We start from the raw sequence: 20528 nt of genomic DNA, 5'->3' as shown, positions 1-20528 counted from the left end.
AGAAAAATAGTCGTGGCATCACTCTTGTCTGGCGCTTAAAGATGATTCAGGGTCTTCAGGGGTATATATTTTTTGACAGCACCAAGTCATTCATCACGTTCTTCTACAACGTCTACTGTAGCCCTTAAGCAGCAACCGGTTGTTAGGAAAAATCATCTGCCGTTGAAATTTATCCGCTTAGGCAGGATAAATGAGTCAATTTTTAGCAAAAAACGTGCATTTGTCAAAGGTCATGAAGATCAGTCTGTCCCAGAAAATACAAAATTAAGTGATTTTGCGCACTACCCGTTCCTCATAACGATGAAGACCACAAGTTTTGGAGCTTCTACCTTCGTTCACATATCACTGAGAAGATAGCGCTCTCTAAAGCAGAAAACCAGTTTTTTCCACAGCCAAATATTTCAAAGCTATTGAGAACTTTCGAGAAACGGCCTAAACAATGACTACAAGGCACACAACTTCCCCTACATAGTAAGATCACAGGCATTTGCATTTCGCTGATAACCCATATAAGTTTGTTCTGCGATCCGTAGCAACTTCTCTTCAAGTACACACTGCATCCCTTTGGCTCGGTCCTGCCATAAAACTGTCAAAAAAACACCCGATACACCACGACGTTAGAACTGGTAAGTATTCTTTTCGATGCAATTCTGCCAAGGTTGTTTACCTTGGCGGACTCTTCATCTTTTTAAGCTCAGTGCAGACATCTTCAGGTCCACCGATCGAAAACGATAGTTGGACTCTGTGACTGTGTTTTGTTGGACTGATTTTCTCTGCGCACATTTTGACTGGACTCAAAGGAATAAAGACCCGACGCTACAATGCTGACTTCATCAAGAGGTCACAGATCCTCTGACAAGTGCCCCGTTGTGCAGAATGGCTTGTCAAACTCCATATGACAATTATTTAGCATGCCACACAGCGGGAGAGGCAGATACTTAGCAAACTATGAAAAGAGGGAGTATTACGCAATGAGGCCCATGAATAGCTTCTCAAATTTTCCGACGTTTTGCGTCAGCGGACTGTGTGAGTCGCTTTCTTCCGTGTTCCTACGCACAGTAGTATACTTACACGTATTCAGACATGGATCATTCATGTTAGTGGCACTACTAAAAGACGTAAAGTATATTCATTTTTTAGTGACAACAGAATTTTGTACGGCGTAATCGGATGGAGGTACATACCTACCGTCATACCTGTGAATATTTCTGAGAAGTCTCCACTAGGACACCCATAATGCCTGTGACTGTCTTCAGAAATTGATCAGGGTCAGCCAAACCGGCCAAATACACAAATGAATAAGTTAACATGAGACGTAAGCTGTGAATAACCATATTGTTGGCACTGACTTTTGCCCAAACATGGACATATTTCCTCTAATTGCTTCCTTCAATCCGTTCTACGGTTGGAACCCAAATTTAACAATGCTGCCGAACTCCGGTAAAGTTGAAACGGGATTCAAGTCATCTATTGATTACTAGTGCTAAAATAACTTGTTGTTAAACCACGATACACTATTGTGTACCCTTCAGATCACCGAAGTGGGTGAATTCATCAGAACGAGTAGCCAATCGCACTTCCATCAGCCGTCATTCGGTTACTGATTACTGACATACTCAGCAACTAGTCTATGAAATTTATTTAGGATTGTCAGCATCCTGAGAGGTTTGCGGGATAAGATGTGTGAAGCAAGACAGGTTAATTTATGAGGAGCGAAAGGGTGGTTTTCAGTTGACACATTACTTTTCCATTATTTTATGGTGCATTCATATTTCTCCATTTTTTAGTAACCTTGACATATGGCTGGCTATTTCGATCGGCCTTAGTGATTCCGCTTCTAATAATCGATTGCTTGTCACCCCTAACAAAATTAGAAATACACCTAACTACGTGCACCGAATACCATAACTCTACTTTTGCTGAAATATCGAGCTTTGTCCACTTCTTCCTGCATCTAACTCACGTCAAATTGCTCCCTTCGTCCCCCCATTGCTAGCCAATGCCAAAAATGAAAATAATGACGTCTGTCTCTAGAATTTATGGGCGAATTGAATTGGCATTATAAAATACTCTCACATAACTTGGCCTGCATTGGATGAGAACTATTTTGAGTCAAAATGGAGTCTTGTTCTCAGCGCTACGCCAATGTGACAGTTATCAGTGAACGTTAAAAATAGGAAAAAACTACTCCAGACTTTGCCGTGAACTGCGTCGATACTTACCAACAAAACTGAACGGTAATCTTCAATCCAAATCAAACTACACAAGGAGAGGGGCACAACTGTATACTGGGCATTGGCTGTTGACTGCGTTTTTTTCACAGGAGTGGAACAAGATCCTGAATGGAATAAGCCGAACGACCTATATGCCCGTCTGCCGTAAAATATTACCGCTACACGCATATCGTTTCCTGCCTTCGTTTCGATAATTCATAACGGTTAAACAACAGAAGAGACTTGAGTTGATCTGTGCAATTTGATTTTAAAGCTCCTGCATGGAAAAGCCACTTAGGTTTGTTTGAAAGTATTTTCCAATACCACAAATGGTTTCTACCCTTGCTCTGCTCGCATCCACAGGGTCACTACTTAGGCAGTCACCAGCTTTCGTGCACCACTCTATATCTACAAATGCGATAAAGTGTTGTGACAACTGAAATGTGTTTCGGTCAGTTTTAACCATGGTTTTCCAGCCTGCCAAAAAGGAATTTTTTGTAAAGTTACTATTCCAATACCTACTGTCAAAAGCCCTCGGGATTTGTCTTCCATATTTCCATGTGCGGCATAAGTGAGCTCAAATTAAACAAGCGAGACAATCTTGTTGAGCAAACTTTTGAACGACATGCTTTAGGTCTGAATGTCAACAAACGGAAAACAAACAACTATAGTGGCGCCTCGAAGGTTGAAGCATTTGACAGAGTCAATTCCTAAAAGGAACTTTGCTAGTTATGGATTTTGGTTTTCTCACGGATGAAAAACCATCCTCTTCTGTCTGTTCCTCTGTAATTCTCAGCTTGATTGCCACGTAGTTCATCGAGCTTCGTGGGAATGCCCGTCCTGCCTGAGAATTCCACAACTACAGTGTGAATTCTGTGAGATCAGTTCCTAAATGTAGTAGTTCGACGGTTAGGTGATTGTGCGAGGCCAGCAGGTTGTGAACGCACTGCAAAGGTATTTTCAAGATCGCGATTTGGTATCCGACAAATAGGTACAAAGAGTCCCTTTATGCATTTAAACTGTATAATGTGAGCGTCAATATTTCTATCAGTTAGATGTTGTTAACTGTTCCTACACCAGTAGCAAATGCGAGTATGCTGACAAGCTTAGTTTTATCACAAAACGTAACCGTGGCCATATGGAACAAAATGGTGGACAAGAAATTGTAAATTTGTAGAGTGGCTTTTTTGATGGCTCTGAAATTTTGCTGTTCTGTTAACCTCAAGTTTTTGGTACATGTTTGTCTGGCGACCATGTCGAATATAACCGACTGTTGATCTCACTTTCTAAGCTGTTCAGTAATATGATCCTTCGTTGTGTTCAAACAAGAAACAAATTACTTAATTGTATCAGCATTCTTAAAATCTCACAACGCACATGTAGGCTGTAAATTGATCCTGATAAGCCAGTGGAAGTGCAGATATGTGTCGGACGATCAGTCCACAGGAAAACTCTGTCTGTCTGTTGTTTACGTGATCTACAATCCAAAGTTTAATCACTCTTATGAAGGTTTAAAACGTCAACACGAGGGGTTTCTCATTATTTGAGCACTTAGCTGATTTGGCTTCAGTAGTTGGTTGGGTGTCAAAAACATGATTCACGTTTATCTCTGTTTATTCTAGACAGACGGGGTGGTGGAGAGAGTTTAGACTATTTGTGGTTGATCGAGGTCAGGATACTTTTGCCTGGGAGCAAGAAGCTAGGGGGACAACACACATGCAGATTTGAACATCTCTTCTTAGTTGATGGCTGGAGCCAGTACTTCCAGCAGTTTACTTTCTTGGACGCATAGACCCACCTTGTTCCCCACAGGCAGCTTCGTGATCCGAACCAACCTTCCACCTGTTTGTACATCGTACAGTTGCTGCTGGCGCAGACCTCTAACCAATATTTAACTCAAAGGCCGGGGAAGTTGAAAAATTCGGTTACTTGTGAAAATCAACTGCGCAGTTGTGTGGTTAAAGTTGAATGCCTATTACATGCGCAACAGCAAATTTACCAACAGATGATGACGATGATGACCTGCAAGTCACGTGACTCGGATAGGAACGGCAGTGTGCTACGATTTGCGTGACCTTTGACTTATAAATGAAGAGTCCTCAACAAAGCGGTACCTTTAAACCTGGCGCTCATACCACGCTTATTACGCAAAATACTAACAATTGCTATCTTTATTATTGCCACGTGTATTCGAACGGAGCAAACCCATTGTGGTTTGTTGAATTTATGCCGTCCGAAAAAAGGGGCAGTGGCTCACTGAGTGATCAATGCACATTAGAACGGAGTAAGGCTTTGGTAAGCATTTGGGGAAGGACCCATTGTAAAGGGAGGCAATTTTATCCAACCACATGGTCAGGTTTGCAGCTCTCTTAAGAGGTTTTCGTCTCACCACTGGTACTATGCAGTGATTTTGTGTAAGTCATATGGACAACGCGTACGGCTCCCTAATGTTAACTATCTGAACGGTAGAACGAGTCAGGTAGTCTAGGAATGGAAAAATGCATTCCACGCAAGTTTTCGGTTACCATTTGGTAAAAAGACGAAACATTTGTGTTACGTTTAGACATATGCATTGCAGCGATTTTCTATCAGGTGTTCTAGTATTACAAAGGCTATCCTATGAGTGCAGAGTAACAGATACAATTATGCTCAGTTTCGTAGCGTGATATTGTTCAATATGTTTTTAATGCTAGAGCATCACGTGCGGTTTGCTGCCGGGAACCGTCAAATTTTCCGTGGATGTTATTGCTAAAGTGTCAAAAGCTAGTCAGGCGAACATACTGGGATCAGATCGTAAACGACGGAGGGTGAAAAAAATTCAATCCAGTTTTGCGAAAGAACGTTTGTCCGTGAGACAGATATTTGATTACCGCCAACCAGGAGCCAACCTGGGTCCAAAACCCGGGCGGTGATCCATGGGTGTTTCCACCGTTTTCCGATTTGAGTGTGCACTCCCGTGAAAGCTGATGTTTGGATTCTAATTGTAATTGGACTTGTGCAGCCATAAAAAGTTTTAATATTCAGGGTATAACTTCACGCCAGTCGTGCTTAGAAAAACTGAGTTTCGGTCTTTTCGGTAGTTTGGAAAATTCACTTCAAGACAGGTGGTCAAAAGTATTGCACGATCACAGAACTTCCGGAATGTTAGTCTCCAGGGTTCAGACTGACAAGCACGCCGCATACTGTACCTTGTATTTCAGCATCGACATCAGGTTTAAGGGTGGCATTAGTTTTTCCAGTACAGGGCAGACATTCCACAAAGTCTGTCAGCCGAGCGAAAGGATTCACCACTCATCATTCTCCCTCATCATTCCTTCTTTGTGTGTGTCGGCAACTCAAAATTGATGCTGGATATGGGAAACTGATTTGGTACAATTCGATCAATAGTCTCTGAAAAATCTTTATAGAGCAGAGTAAAATTTAAGTGAGCATCTTTGATTGCAACAGCCTAAGAGCCGTACAAGAATATTTTGTTGCATTGGTTTGAGGGAATAACTAGTTGCAAATTGTTTTTTTAGCGAAAGATCAAACGTTTAGAAACCAGTCAGGAATTCGAATAAACTGTTTTTGCATTATTATGAAGCCACAAGAGAGAAAACGAAATCCGGTCGGATATGTAATTAAATGAACTCTAAAAAACCCTTCAACGGAAGGGCTGGAAACTAACAGCTGCACTGTAAAAGAAAAACATTAGCATTCACCTATTATGTCCGTATTCCTGGAGTAAAGCAACAGTAATTGTGCTTTGTTATCAGTACAAGTAGAAACAAATAAAACAAGTGAAAACTTTGGATGGAACAATCACATCAAAACTCTTGACATTACGTAAACCTGTGGCGAAGCCATAAACTCATAACCATGAGGACTGTTTGTAAAACCTCATGTTCGCTTCTAAAACACTGATAGTGGGGATAATAATACCCCTACAGTTCATTCTAGACCCCATTCGCATGATAAGCAGGTTAGACAGAGAAGGACAGAATCTCAATCAATTTAAAAGGGTTTGGAACCGATTGACAAGTCATCGTTACGAGTTTCCTACCGGCAAGTTCAAAAGATCCGAAACCAGATATTGGCATTTATTATCTTTTGCTATGAATCAGAGTAGGTTGTCTCTGATTGGTCAGCACTGCAAATAAATTTACTTTTGATCGTATATTTTCACTAAAGCATTACTATCCACCCACCATTTCGGGTATGCTAGAGTTTTCAGTGGAACGTGAACTTTTCTCCCCATACAGATGTGTCCGTAATATTCCTGTTAAATCAAATTCACATCAGTTTTAACAAGATCGTCCACTGACCAGTCAATAGTTTATTCTTGTCTCAGTTTCGATCGCAGGCTGTCACAGATAAAGAGCCTAACTTCAGAAATCTATATATGTTGATTTGGTCATCTTATTTTACTGATTCCAGTCCCAAAAATTGTTTTAACAGTGAGACATTCAAAATTAACAGATGCTACAGTCCCTTCCTTTCTTCGAGGCAATGGGTTAGTGTAACAACTTTGCGATTTGGATGAATCGGATTAACTCAAGCAGGTCTATTCGACATCCTAATGGACGTCACAAAATGCATCTGATACGCCGGTTGATCTAACACAGTATTTGTACCAGTTAATGAAATTGGAATTTCGGATTCACATGCCTGCAATCATAAAACCTGTAGATCAATATTTCTGCAGGTTTGGTCAGTTTTGGGATAGTCCCCTGACTAGATGACTTACGGCAACTGTAGAACTCCATCGTGAAATTGTATATAATGAAAACCATTTTGAACAACAATTCGCATCCCAATCAGTCTTTGGCTCGTGGACCCAATTCACCCAAGTCGATTTCCGTGTTTCAGTGATGTACAACTACCAACAGCGTCGGTCTAGCGAGTAGCCAATTCACAGGTTCCAAAGTATCAATCGACTCACCAAGTATGAAGTTTTAGGTTTTAGCTGTTGTCACATCAGTGTCCATCTTAGCCCATGATATTGTTCCCGTATTGTTTTGGTCGTGCTTTTAATGCAATTTCTAACCTAAATTTCGCAACTTCACTATAGTGACTCAATCGTTTTCAAGGCTGTAGACTACACTGAGGATCAAGTAAGCAAAATCTCTGATGATCGTGGTTGAGTGTGCACGAAAACTGCTCCGTCTGAAGCAACGCGTAATAAGCAAGTGCTCTGCGCAGTCACATAAGCTGACTCGAGCTGTCTGCTGATTACAAGAATCAGCCTACACTGATAACAAGGATAAAAAAGCGCGAGGCACTGAAAAGTGCCATGTTAAAGCGACCTAGTAGCTAAATCGACCAAGAATTTTTAAACCGTAATTTTTTAGTCAAGCATGATGCCCCTAAGTTGACAATTCTTGGATCACTTAAATTACGCCATCTGCAAATATCTAAGTGGGACATTTGGAAGTTTACTCGGCTATTCGAACCCACTCACTTGCTGGCCGATCTAGATGCATGTTTGAACAGTGTGCTTCTGTGCTGTGCAGTTCAATGAGACGATTGCGTGGTAAGACATGAGTGAGAACTGCATAGTTCCATATCACCGGGTCTTAGGTACAAAGGTGCCGCAAAGTAACGACGAATCAATTTTAGCTTCTTTCGCTCGATTTCCGGACATGTGATCTGTGTTCATTTTAGCGCAAAACTGGCCCGTTTAGTTAACGCCACACTTCAAGGGTAGCATGCATAAGAAGACAGTTTTCAAATTCTTACAAAGTTGAAGGAACTATCAGCACATAGATTGTACATAATTTGTGAACTTGAGCAATCAGGATTATTCAGGTAGATTAGATTGTTTCCAGTACCTGTCGGTGTGATCTTTTCCACTCAGGTGGTGATGCACCTTCTCGTGTTGCAGCACAAATGCGTTTCCCATCACAGTCTAACACGACAGCTGCACATTACATTGATCAGGACTTACAATCCTAACTCGCTTTGTCTCCAATCCACCTAAAACGAATGACTGAGTAAGGATCACAGTGATTCATATATGTGTGTGTATATGCGTTGAAGCTGCAAATGCATTTCCAATCCGATAACTAACGAATCGAAATGCGTTGCTACTTCCGATTGTTTAGCTACAGTATGCGCATTGCGTATTACATCTGCGTAAAATGTGCACTTAACATCATATTCACAAAATTCTTCTGAAAGTTGAAACACAACTACAGACAACGCTAGTATTAGTAGTTTAACGGTGATACTACTGATGGTAGTGGCATTCGAGTAGTACTTTTCCTTCTTGTAAATTTGCTTGAAAAAGGAGATCTATTGCAGATTTGTGAAGTTGCTTTGTAGCATTTGCTCGGAATTGAGCAACACTCAATGAATATCCATGAAAGTTCAAGAAGACGCGTGCAAGAGAAGATAAGATAGATGTTTTTGTAATTAAGTTGCATTAGTCTGTAACTTGTCAGTTGGCATTTTCTAATAACTCCGCAGCGAAGTCCTTCTCCCTTTCAGTAGTAATAGTAGTAATAGTGTTGAAGGCAACATTTGAATCCAAGAAACAGTTGGGTATCTTGTTCAGTGTTTCCTTTTAGCATAGCTGGAAGCAATGAAGTAAACACTAGAACCAAATCAAAGAATCTGGATGAATTCAAATGCACCGTAAAGACAATTAAGTCTAGGGGCCGATTGAACATACTATTCCGATGAACATTTGTCGGGATTAATTTCAAGGGGGTTAACTTCTAATAATATTTAGGTTTACTCTTCAACTAACACTTAGAAATGCCAGGCCCTGAGGTAGGTGATTGTAAAACTCGAAGTAAGGATATTGAAATGTCAAAAATAATTATCGGATCGTTGATAGTGTGAGGAAATTCGGTAATTTTCAGCTGAGATTTGTTCTGCAAGTTATGCCAATTCGTGCTGACAAGCCGAGAAATAGTATTTAAATGTAGATTCATCGTTATTGTAAAGCATCAGCAGTGAGCTTCTCGCGAAACTCAAGGAAGATTCAAATAGGTTGGAAACCAGTGTTCAATCACCACCGGCTGATCAGCAGCTGACGCAAGTTAGCCATATTAAGGGAATGTGTAGATCGCAGACAATTTAGTAGTTTTGTAGAGAAGGAATCATTCGCCCGGCATTTCGATTAGCAGTTATTAGTTGGTCATTCCAAACCCACGCAACGCCGAGCATTTCGAACAGCTGGTCATTCGTTCTGGGAGTGGATATTCAGCAGCATCTACACCAACGCATCATTCACTCAGAACTACAGAGTATTTTTGCACCAGATAACGTATAAGGTAAACGGTATCGATTTTTTCACTGTAATTTACAATAGTCAGCTAGTTAGTGGTTGCGGACCTATTCATTTTATTGAGTTAACGAAACGAGATGAAAGATATTGATCTCCTATACTTTCTCATCTCTTAGGCCGATCGGCGTATGTAGGCAGAGCGCTTCCTTTTTCGCGAAATATGAAAGGAGTCTGTGTGATTTTCCCAATTACGCGCTACCGTTGCTCTGTTTGCTGGACTTTCACGTCCGCCTCAAGTATAACAGTTGCATGTCACTGTGAATTACATATGAACGCCTATCGTGTGTAAAAATCTGGATTTTATTGCTGTATTTGCGTTTGTTGCAGTCGATCAGATAACTAATCGGCAAGCGTGTTCTGAAACAAAGTGTAACATTAATTTTGAGATTTTGGACAGGGCACGTATCCATCTGTCACCAATAACCTGCGCGTAAACTACAGGAATATCCTATTTGTGACGTGCACCCCGGGGTGATGCGTTTCACCGGGTCGTGAAGTTCCACGAAGTTTATTCATTGAACCTATGGCAAACCCCCTTCGCAGGAATTCCCTAGCACAGCTGTAGAATGCCGTAGAATGTAGAATGTAGAAAGTTTTTCACGCGACGAAAGACACGACACCAGGATTCAATACATGCATTAATAGTCAGGGTTCCCAAGCTCCTAAGTGAATCATTCTTTTAGTAGAACTTGGCGGACATCCATTATCGATGATAAGGTTGGTTGAACCATTGCCTTTGCGAGCGATATAACATTACCATGTGAACAGTGCGTTAAATTTCTTATGCACCGCTGAATAACAACAGGTATCAGTGCTGTTACTCACGTTCAAAATGAGTGAGGAAACCTTGGCCAAGAAGTAGTAACTGGAGAGGCTGGAGTTCTCTGATATGTACCCTACTGTATACGTAAGAGATGTTCCACCTGTATTGAACAGTGCAGCCAAAGTGGACTATTCTACTGTTGAACAAAATCAATAGGCTCTACTTTCTTCTGAGACCAACCGAGGAAATGTTAGTCATTCACAGATATTCAAGCAAATGATTGGCAGGTTCCAGGTCGCTGAGATGATTTTCCTATGATTAGCTTAGCCGGAATATGCTGTCTTGTCTGGCTTAATTAACCCGACAAAACCAGCTCTGAAGTTGTCTTGTGAGAAGTGGTTTATCCATATTACATTCCACGAGTATATCATAACGGACATACCAGTATTTTCAGGCAGTTTTCCGTTCGCACTCTGAAGTACGCATTCTCCGCCCACCATTTAACAGAATTCAAGACACAACTTTACAAAGCACGTCGGCAGCTGCGTTACCGAGCTTGCAAGCTCCGTCAGCTGAGACGTCTTGGGAAAGGTCGCAACTCGCTTCGGCGCCAAATTCAACTGCTAGTTATCAGGCTCCTTGGCTGTTGCTCAGGGTTGTACTCTCAAAACGCTGCACTTAGTATCCTGGTTTTCATTTGTTGTTCAATCATTTTCAAATCCAGCTTTTTGAGGAAGACATTTACTGGTCGCTTAAGGGTCTCTGCACTTTCATTTTCCGAAGGAACATCCCCCAGCTTGGACTAGTGACCAAGATAAAAAGTTGCCAAAACTCTTCTCAGGCAAGACCGAAAAAATCATTCGTTCTACAGAGTGATAATCATACATGTGTTTTTCTTTTTACAGGAAGCTCGGCACGAGTTCAGCTGAAAGCACTTCAGTGTTTCCGTAAAGGCTCGTTTTGTTTTGATATCTTGATGCACTTTATAGAAGTGTGGTGCATGAGAGTTACAGTTGACTGGCGTCTGATTCGGTCAGCGCCAGTTTGACTACTACAAAAGTGCAAAGTTTCGGGCAACCCGGGGCGGTCTGGGTGGAGCATACTGTTGCTGTATACAACTCCTTAGTACCGATATAGAGCACACGTTATATGACAAGTGGCCGGGGCAGGTACTAAGCTTTCAATTGTCCTACACATAATGTCACAACAACTGTAGTTGACAAGAAATATGAATCGAATAACAGCACTCCAGTTGTTGAAAAAATTGTAGATTATCTCGCTATTGTATGCTTCTGATTGTTGAGGATTAAATTATCACTCCTGGTTTATATGAATTGGGTTTCTATGACATCCAGTAATGAGGTTGTTTCTGATGACCTGTCTTCTGCCTGAACTTGAGACAGCACGCTAAGGTTCGCCGATAAGCTCGTTCCTCTCAAAACCTGTGCAAGCGAGAATTTTTGTCGAATACCTGTTGTCCGATTTCAACCTGCCATGTCAGATTTTGGTTGGCCGATCCGTTGGTTTCACATGCCCAAAGGCCCACGAGTGTGCAAGTGCAGGTGGATGGGTGTTCCGATGAAGCAAAATGAACATATGGACCGACGCGTGTGCAAAAAACACGCGGCTGTGCCACATGGCGTTTGAAGGGAAAAGTACAATTTGTTTGCTGCCGTTAGTGCCGGCTTTCTGTCAGGGTTATAGAGATGCCAGTAAGTGCGCTCATTGGTGACTTTAATATGGAAATTTCCCATCGTTACGAATGAGCAGCGTCAGCGTTATTCAGCTGACTTTGAATGGCGAAGGGAAAGATGGGCTGCGAAAACTGCGAAAACAGCAGCAGAAGCAGCGAATGGAAATGGATTCCACAGGCAATGTAGATGTCGCTTGACATCAACATTTTTAGTCCATCATAAATGTATGACGGGTTTCGAATTGAGCATGTACGCTGAGTTGAACTTTCATTCGATTTGAGTCAAAGGATAGCCGATTTCGCGCTTGATTTCGACTCTAGCATCAGTCGTCCAACCAACGATTACACTACTGACGGGATTTTTTAGAAAGCCTGACTTCTAGTTGAATGTTTCTCTTAGACATGCAGGTGAATCTGTCATTTTGGGAACCATAAATATGATCTCAAATCCTTTTTGCGATTGCTCTAATGTTTTTCCTAAAGTTGCTTATCTGAAGGTAAACTATCTCCCTTCATTGTACACTTTCATAACCAAAATATATGGATAGAAATAATTGTTAAACAGAAATTGCTTCGACAGTACACATCTACCTGTCTAACGGTCTATGCACAACGTCTATTTTCAGGTCAACACGTTGCAGCCCTTCCGCGCAAAATCTACACTAGCTACAGAGAACCATTCTGTAAGCACTGATTTAAAACATTTCTACGTCAACAGCTCTGCCGCATAGATTGTTTTCAGTGAGCCACAAAAGCACGACTTTTTTGTAAATTTAAAAAAACTATGAATTAGTTAAACTGTGAAATTATCACTTACAGTTGGAACAGTTTGCGAGCTGGTTCTTGTGGTCCCGGGTGCCAAGGTAGACGCGCTGGACACTGAAACGCCGGCCGTAAAGTTGGGTTGGCTTCCTGTATAAAAAGTGCATTGTGAAACGTGCGTAGCTGGATGATTGTCAAACGATTCACAGTCGAGCGGGCAACCAAAAGGGACTTAAAAATAGTATAAAACAAATAATCTGGCGTCCAGCTCGGCATCTAAGCTCATTATCTACTTTGCGTGGGATCTAGTCATTCCGCCAATGCATATTTCTCTGTGAAATTCTTTGTCACTATATAGGGACACATTGGACTCCTACCAAAAGCAGAATTATGGGGAGCTTTCAATGGGACATTAATAGCCTTCAGCATAGGTTCCTCATCTAACGTCGATTTCTTTGACTAAGCGCAATCGGTTTACATCAGATTGACAGTATAATCGACCATCTAGATAATTTAACGCTGACGAACGCTTTGGTTGAACATGAATTCGGAGCACAGAAGTACATCACACTTGAGCAGACTGTATCATCCTTTCTGAACAAGATGGGATAAAAAGATTGAACTTGGGGTGGAACTAGATGGACCGTGCATCACTTGCTGTTCTACACAGAATATAATGATTTTCTGACCAGAAATTAAAAAAAACACGATTCGCATGAGCTTTCTATGAGAAAATTTACCCTTTGAAAAGCCCGTGGACGTTGGATGATGAATCTGTATAAATGAACTCCAGGTAAGCTGTACAATATCGTGTCTAGCTGTATGTTGATCAGGCACTCTTAGCCCACTCTTGGTGTTCCACCTACCCACAGGGTTGCTGTCGTTTTGAACCTAATAACTGTTCATAAGATGAGCACCGTTGTTCAATCTCGCTGCGCAACGATATCCAGCATTTCCTATTCGAAGTGGGACAATCTCTTCAATGGTATCAGAGTATCCATACTCTCTTCGGTTTATGGACGAGATACGAAATGTGATCATCCTCGTCAATTTTCAACTGACACAGAGAGCTTAGTCCCTACTAAACCACGTCGATTGTAGAGAAATCTGCATTTAGAAAGCAAATCCACGAATCAACAGCATTATCGATGTGGTGGGCTGTAGCCTCCTGTAAAACCCAATTTCAACTTTCACATCATGTCATTTACCGCTCCATCTCACATAATTTGTGGAATTAGCTATCTATCTTTCTTGAATAGAAGAGGTGCTGTATGCTTTGAGTAATTAGCCAGTAATCAGACTCTCATTTAAGAAACGACTCCATGATTTCACTTGTTTACACTAGAAATAGGTCGAAGTAGAGCATCGGCCAACCCCCACTCATAGTGTACCAATATAACGCTGTGAAAATGTAGGTACTGTCCATTCTTTGTAGAATTCTGAATCGTTGATGGGTCTCCCTATTGGAGGGATTGGATATGCCTACACACTAATATGCCTACAAAAGATTATTTCGCGAATTTAGTGCAATTTGGTTTCAAGCGGGACATAAGGTTGACGGAAACTTGGGGACCACGCCTACCTGATTAGCCTCAAGAAGGGCGAAACCGGTTGTCAACTGTCGAAGAATTTTCAGCATCCTTATGAGTGGTGCATTACGCATACACTGGTAGGTTGTTCTTCTGGATGGCACGTATAGGTTTTTGTTGAGAACATTGTACACATTTTGAAGATATTCGGTGTTCATATTTGTAAAATATACTCCGCTAATGCAATAAGAGTTGATAAATCTGGTCCAGAATGTCTCTAATGCGAAAAACAGTAGCTTTTCAGATGACTGAACAGTTTTCCTGCCGGCAGACAGGAGACTAGGAGAAAGCTTGACAGAACACATGCCACGTTGTGACCTTAAAATATCACCACTGTTGTTTCCGAAAGGTCGAAGGTCAAACCGCAACCCTACGTCATCTGCTGCCAAACGCCCACTTCAACTCGGTCATCAAATGCATCCGAACTTTGTTAATCAACTGAGTACCCAGGTTCTGTGCTTGCCGTTGTTTTCGGAGCCATATACTTGTTTTACTCGGATATGATTATGAGATACAAGCCTTGACAAGTTATCTGTCCCGTTGACATTTTTTAACCCACCAAAGTGACAGCCAAATGTGTTGTTCTTTTTCCACCCCTGGGACAAAAATTCACGATTATTCCAGACACCACATTTTAGATGCCAATTTTATTTCTCTCAAATTACCTAAAAACTCCGTTTCTATACTACCTCAAATCCAAAGCTGTGGATCAATAAGGATTCAGCAAACATTTTAGTTCGAATTGATTTCATGATAGCCGAGACTACAGTCAATTCGAATAGAAACGTGTCGCCACTTTACAGCCGAGAGAACTGAGATCTATTTTCAAGAAAGTCGCGCCAACACAAAGCGCCAAAGAAGTTGTCACATCATGTTTTCCAAATTTTGATCGGGGGAAGCTGTCGGCCAGGAAAACCGCCACATGAATAGTGAGGAGTCGGATGTCGTTCAGGGTAAATCCATATTCGAAAGATGGCGTTGTTATGGAAACTCGGAAAGATGTCAGTTCAAAATATTTTATAGTGGCGATACATTTTTAGGTTTCCTTGTTTGATTGGTGGAATTTACTACTGGAAACCGTTTGGTCACTATAAAGCTCTTTTTCAAATGAATAAATGTTAAATCTGATTTGGAATGCCCAGTGGCCGGAAGCCTCTAAAAACAAGGGTTCTTCACTTCCGTGCCCCGAGACTCTTCGTTTAAACTTTTGCAACTTAGGTCACGGCGACAAAAGGTGCAGAGGCCGAACTACGGCCAAGGCAAGAAAACGGCTTATCAGACCAAGATACTAACACTAGCATGAGCTACAAAAGCGTGTACAAGTAATTTGGCCATCGGCTTTCGTATTCAAAAGACAGTAAAGCTAATGAAGCAGACAATGGTAAGGATGAGTTATACACATCATTTGTATTTGCCGAAGCAGGTGCTCCTTGCACATGATGGTAGACGGATGACATTGCTTACGCTTCGATGCAGTACATGGAATGCTGTGGAAGCGTTGTTTTCATGTTGTTCATGGTTGGGGAGACTTTCAGCATCCGTTGCTCAGGGATTATTTCCTTGCTTCGAAAAAAGTCTGCTTTCTTTTCTTGGCTACTTCATAAGACTCCAACACCAATGATGTGTTTCTGCCGCGTATCAAAAGCAGTCAGATTAACGACTGGCAACGATGCCATCACAAAAATGAACTCAGCTGCACCTTCCAAACAGTGAAAGAAGTGTGCCTGGAAATCTTTAACCCGACGTTAATGACCTAAGATATCCCGATTAGTCGCGTAGGCATAATTGTTGTACATGATTCTGTCTCTCTACTTGTATGTTGGCACAGCAAAGGACTTAGATTTCACACAATGTGTTCCGTCGTTTTCCGATACTGGTAAACAGGACAACTGTCCTGGGTAAACTCATTTGCCCGGATCGCTCAGGGTAGGTTTGCACATAGAAACCGATGTAAATAAACCCCTCGTACCTGAAGATTTTACGCGCTGCAGTTGTGTAGTATTTAACAACCCGGCCTCTATTACCAACGTCTCTAACAAGATCCCAGAAGCATATTCTGCTAAGCATATCATAAGTAAATTACTTCGTAAGTTCGAAGGTCACTTCAAATATTTTAGGATGTCATGTGTTTTTCACAGTTAGTTCATTATTTTTTTACTTGTTATTTGATTATCCGGCTTAAGAAATCCACATTAAGAGAGCAAGGCGAATTTTTCAAACGATAAACCACAAGCCCGTAAGCACTGATTCCAACATTATTGGTCTTCAAGCAGGAAATGAACATTCCGCTATGCGTTTTGGAAGGGCGGTAGATTGTTCAAGTACCAAACTCGGAATACTGAGCAGGCTTCACATCCGAGGATTCTAGTTCTAGCCCACGTAAGCACGTTAGTTTTCCCTCTTACATTGGTTGCCGGACTCTGTACAGTGGCTCCTCGATTGTAAATAATTACGAGATAACTGGAATAATCAGATTAGAAGGACGAGTCAAATATTAAGCTAAGCACGAGTTTTAAACGAACAACCTATATGCTCGAATTGTTTGAAGTTTTATTTTCAAGTCAGTAGTCAAACAGAAAATGAAGCCAGTTCGTCATATTGTCAGAAGCATCGTATTTAACCGCATATATTTAGCGATCCCTTCTGATCATGCTGTCTTTGGCAAATTTGTAGGGCCATCCACGATCTAGTCAAATCCACTAGTGCTGACGAATGGAATTTACCAATATTCAGTCAGCAGGTGATGGCATCTATAAAAAATCAGGCAAAAAATTCGAAAGGCTATTACTTTCATCACGTGGCTTCAAAACAACTGGTGCCCGACGTTCCTAAGTTAGTTGCCAAGGTCGGCGAACGGATCGATAGTTGCCTGATCAACCATCCGAGCTAACAATATTCCAACAAGTTGGAAAAGTGTATATCTCACTTTGGTATGTATGGCAATATTGTCTTTTCAAAGCATTCGACGTCTGGGAAGTACGAACTATCAACACCAATCAGCATCAGTTGGGAAAATGTTTTAAGACAATCACACATCAATTTGAGAGGTTCGGGGGCACTGAAAACGGATTGAACTAATTGCCTCGCCTTGGGAAAACGATCATACTAGGGATTTGAGTTGATAGCCCAAAAAACTGGCCCACATGTGAATGGAAACATGTGCTGCAATGTGGGTTCCGTCGCCAATGTGGTGTACCCCGCCATGAACGATTCACCATGGAAACTCAACCTGCAAAACAGGAGCTGAAGTAATCCCCGTGATTGCACTGGAATCAGAAAGTATCATCACTCAGGAAGGAGACATCTTCCCGCGTCTTCATATTCCACGGCTTCTAAATAAGGACCTAATAATGTACACCATGAGCTTGCTGCCTCCTGTGTGGAATCACTTGGCATGTAGTCTTTGCTTATGTATAGTGACACCGATTAATAATACATGTATGGCAAATAGACTGTGTTATTACTGCAACCACTTTTCCTGGTTTATCCAGTATGCAGCGAAGTGAAAGGCATATATGCTGCTCATTTAAGCTGTTGTATTTCACATAAATGGGAAGTTGAAATTTTGTTTACATATCACAATTTGCGTTTGAAGTAGATTAAAGAAAACATTTTTTGCGTGTGGTCGGTTCTAGGTACCAAAATGTGTCCAGCCGCTCCCTAACCACACCTCAACATAGTCTTTTATTTGCAAATTTCAGTGCGAAACAAAATCCAAACAACTTCGGCCGAAGTTTCAGCCGGATTTCTCAATTCAGTTGCCACAGGCACATGCTGAAACAGGAAAGAATAGCTTCTGAAACAGGACTTGCACTGAGTCCGTACAGACCCTGGGTGAGAGATAAACTGGGATATTTCACAGTAAGATATGTGCAGACTTCCAGCCGTAGGATAGCCTACTGTAGGAACAACGCAGTTTGGCACCTGGGACATTGGAAGCATAGTATATTGGCTTTGATGCAATAGGTATGGGGGCACCATTTGTGGTCGGCCGACGGTTAGGGGTAGATTGCTTTGGATTTTGGCAAATACAGCCAACCTATGAAGTTCTGAAACTGTCGGTCTGATAGTGGGGTTTTGTGGAATTTAAAGAATTACTGTTAACTATGTGAAAAACAAATAAAGTCTCTTGTCAGTCTTCAAGATCGAATTCCGGGGCGGCTTCAGTGCGCCTGCACATATAGTGATATGAAGCTAGAGGTCAGAAACGCCAGTTGATGTTTAAGTTACGCCTTGCCTCCACGCACGTGGGTGGAAATATTGAAAATCCATAGTGACTATGCCTTCTAGCTCATACTGTGACTACATAGAAGATAATGGAATTATTCTCGACCCGTTATGTTTGGTAAGGGAGTCGTTTTGTCAAGAATCAGTGAAATCCCTAACACTAGCAGATTTAAAGAAATTCTTCACTTTTGACAGCTTTCTTTTTTGTACGGAAGGATTTTGGTGACCAATTTAGGTCCGACCATAATAACTAATGCAGAGAAGTTGTGGGGATAATGATTCTTGTTACATTGAGTGTACATCAGTAGTGGGCAAAAGTGGTGGCCAAAATCTTCAGGAATCTAAGTCAACTCTATATGGGCGACGTGCCAGCAAAATCAGTTTGTCACCTCAGTTCCTCGTAAATATAATTCCAGGGCAACAACTCCAGAACTGGAAAAAAACAGCTCCAGGCTACGTGCAATATTTTCGTCTTCCGCGATTTATCCAAGCTGATTATCCACTGGAATATACTGAACTTTAGTTCAATATATAGTTTGTAAATGAAATCAAGGCCTCCGGCTCACCGTATTTCACAGCTGTGTTTTTGGCACGCCTGTAGAAATATGCGAATGACAGGCAGTCTAACCGAACTAGCAGGTAACAGTGAATAAACCATTGGACACACACTGAAAGCAGGAGGATAAAAGACTTCCTGAGGTGAGTCTAGTTTTGCGTTGCAGCGAGGGAGTAAGACCGACGAGCGAACATACAGTTGTTTTTTTCAGTACCAATGAACCGGAGAAAATTAGGATGGGATAACAATAGGAGCCAGCACGTACTAGCCGTTTACCATCAAGATACTGGCTTTGTCCGGTGATTAACTTTAGTTTCATTGTTATATTGCATCTTCACCGGCAGTTACGGAAAGCCGTGCATAAATGCCCATTCAGTGTAGTGGGAGATATTCTGGTAGTGTTCCATACACAAAAACTGGTTAGCCAAAGCCATATATTATACCTGGTTTCTACGGACAATAGAATTTGCTGATCGATTGGTCAATGCAAGTTTAATATCAACACCTGAAATGTAGACCACTTTGAAATTTGAGGTATCTTATTGAAATACCGTCCATTTTATCAAATAGACAGATCTAGTCTATCTATTGGACCATCTTTCTCTTTTTATTGTACTACCTTTATGGTAACTTTTTGAATAACAAAGCGCGTTAATCTTTTTTATTTCGGGATGAAATGGAATGCTTGGGTTTTCCACGTACAGAGCGATAAATCGCAATTCTCTCCACCACCAATGAAAAAGACGTACTGTATGCGTATTATAACATGAATTAACTTACCCCGTGCTACACTGAGTGAGCTGAACGAATTGGAAGCTGCGGCTTGGTTTAATAGTTGTCCTGTTGGATTCTCTCCTGTGTAGTGTGCAATCGGGCTTTCACTCTTCGGAATAGTGCTGTTTCGCAGAAGTTGCATTTGAAGCTGCAACAGATATTGATGCCATTGCTGATCAGCGTCCGTGGAAATGCGCCCACTATCGGAGTACTTTAGGTTTTCGAATGGGAGCTCTGCAACTGCTCTAGTTCCTGTGCTGGATGCCATTGCCAGTTGCCTTGCGATCATGTTTAGATCAACATTCTGTGCTTGTGGGCGCTCTGGACTGTTTGACTGAAGAGAATTCGTACTCCCAGCATTCGAGTTTGCGTTTACGCTCATCACAAATATTAATTTTCACCAGCACACTAATGCACCTCACGAACAACTGATTTTCCTAAACTATGCGGTGAACAGCTGAGCGATACGACTCGCTGCTTGGTATAACCTTGAGCCTCGACACCCATTGGCTATCTACGACTTTTAGATAATCCAATCCCGTTGCAGATAATTGACGTGAATGTCCAATGCGTGAACTGATTATCGTTAAGTTTGCTGAAGACATTTATTTTTACGCATGAGCACGAGTCCTTTATACAGCTACGCAGCACGATGCTGTTCTATCAGACTATTAACGG

The 20528-nt window shown here is 41.5% G+C and overlaps 1 protein-coding gene across 1 annotated transcript in view; it reads right to left on the bottom strand.

Moving 5' to 3' along the window:
• T265_08827 (hypothetical protein) overlaps nucleotides 1-20268 on the bottom strand; it is a gene marked incomplete at both ends in the record, with an annotated part of 69933 nt that extends 49665 nt beyond the window's left edge. The window contains 2 exons of the mRNA XM_009174739.1: nucleotides 12760-12854; nucleotides 19857-20268. Of these exons, the coding sequence (XP_009173003.1) occupies nucleotides 12760-12854; nucleotides 19857-20232 (471 nt within the window). The remainder of the gene's footprint in view (nucleotides 1-12759; nucleotides 12855-19856) is intronic.
• Nucleotides 20269-20528: the final 260 nt, after the last annotated feature.

This window comes from Opisthorchis viverrini (assembly GCF_000715545.1).
Source record: "Opisthorchis viverrini unplaced genomic scaffold opera_v5_236, whole genome shotgun sequence".
Lineage (NCBI taxonomy): Eukaryota > Metazoa > Platyhelminthes > Trematoda > Opisthorchiida > Opisthorchiidae > Opisthorchis > Opisthorchis viverrini.
This window is presented reverse-complemented; position numbering and strand designations above follow the sequence as displayed.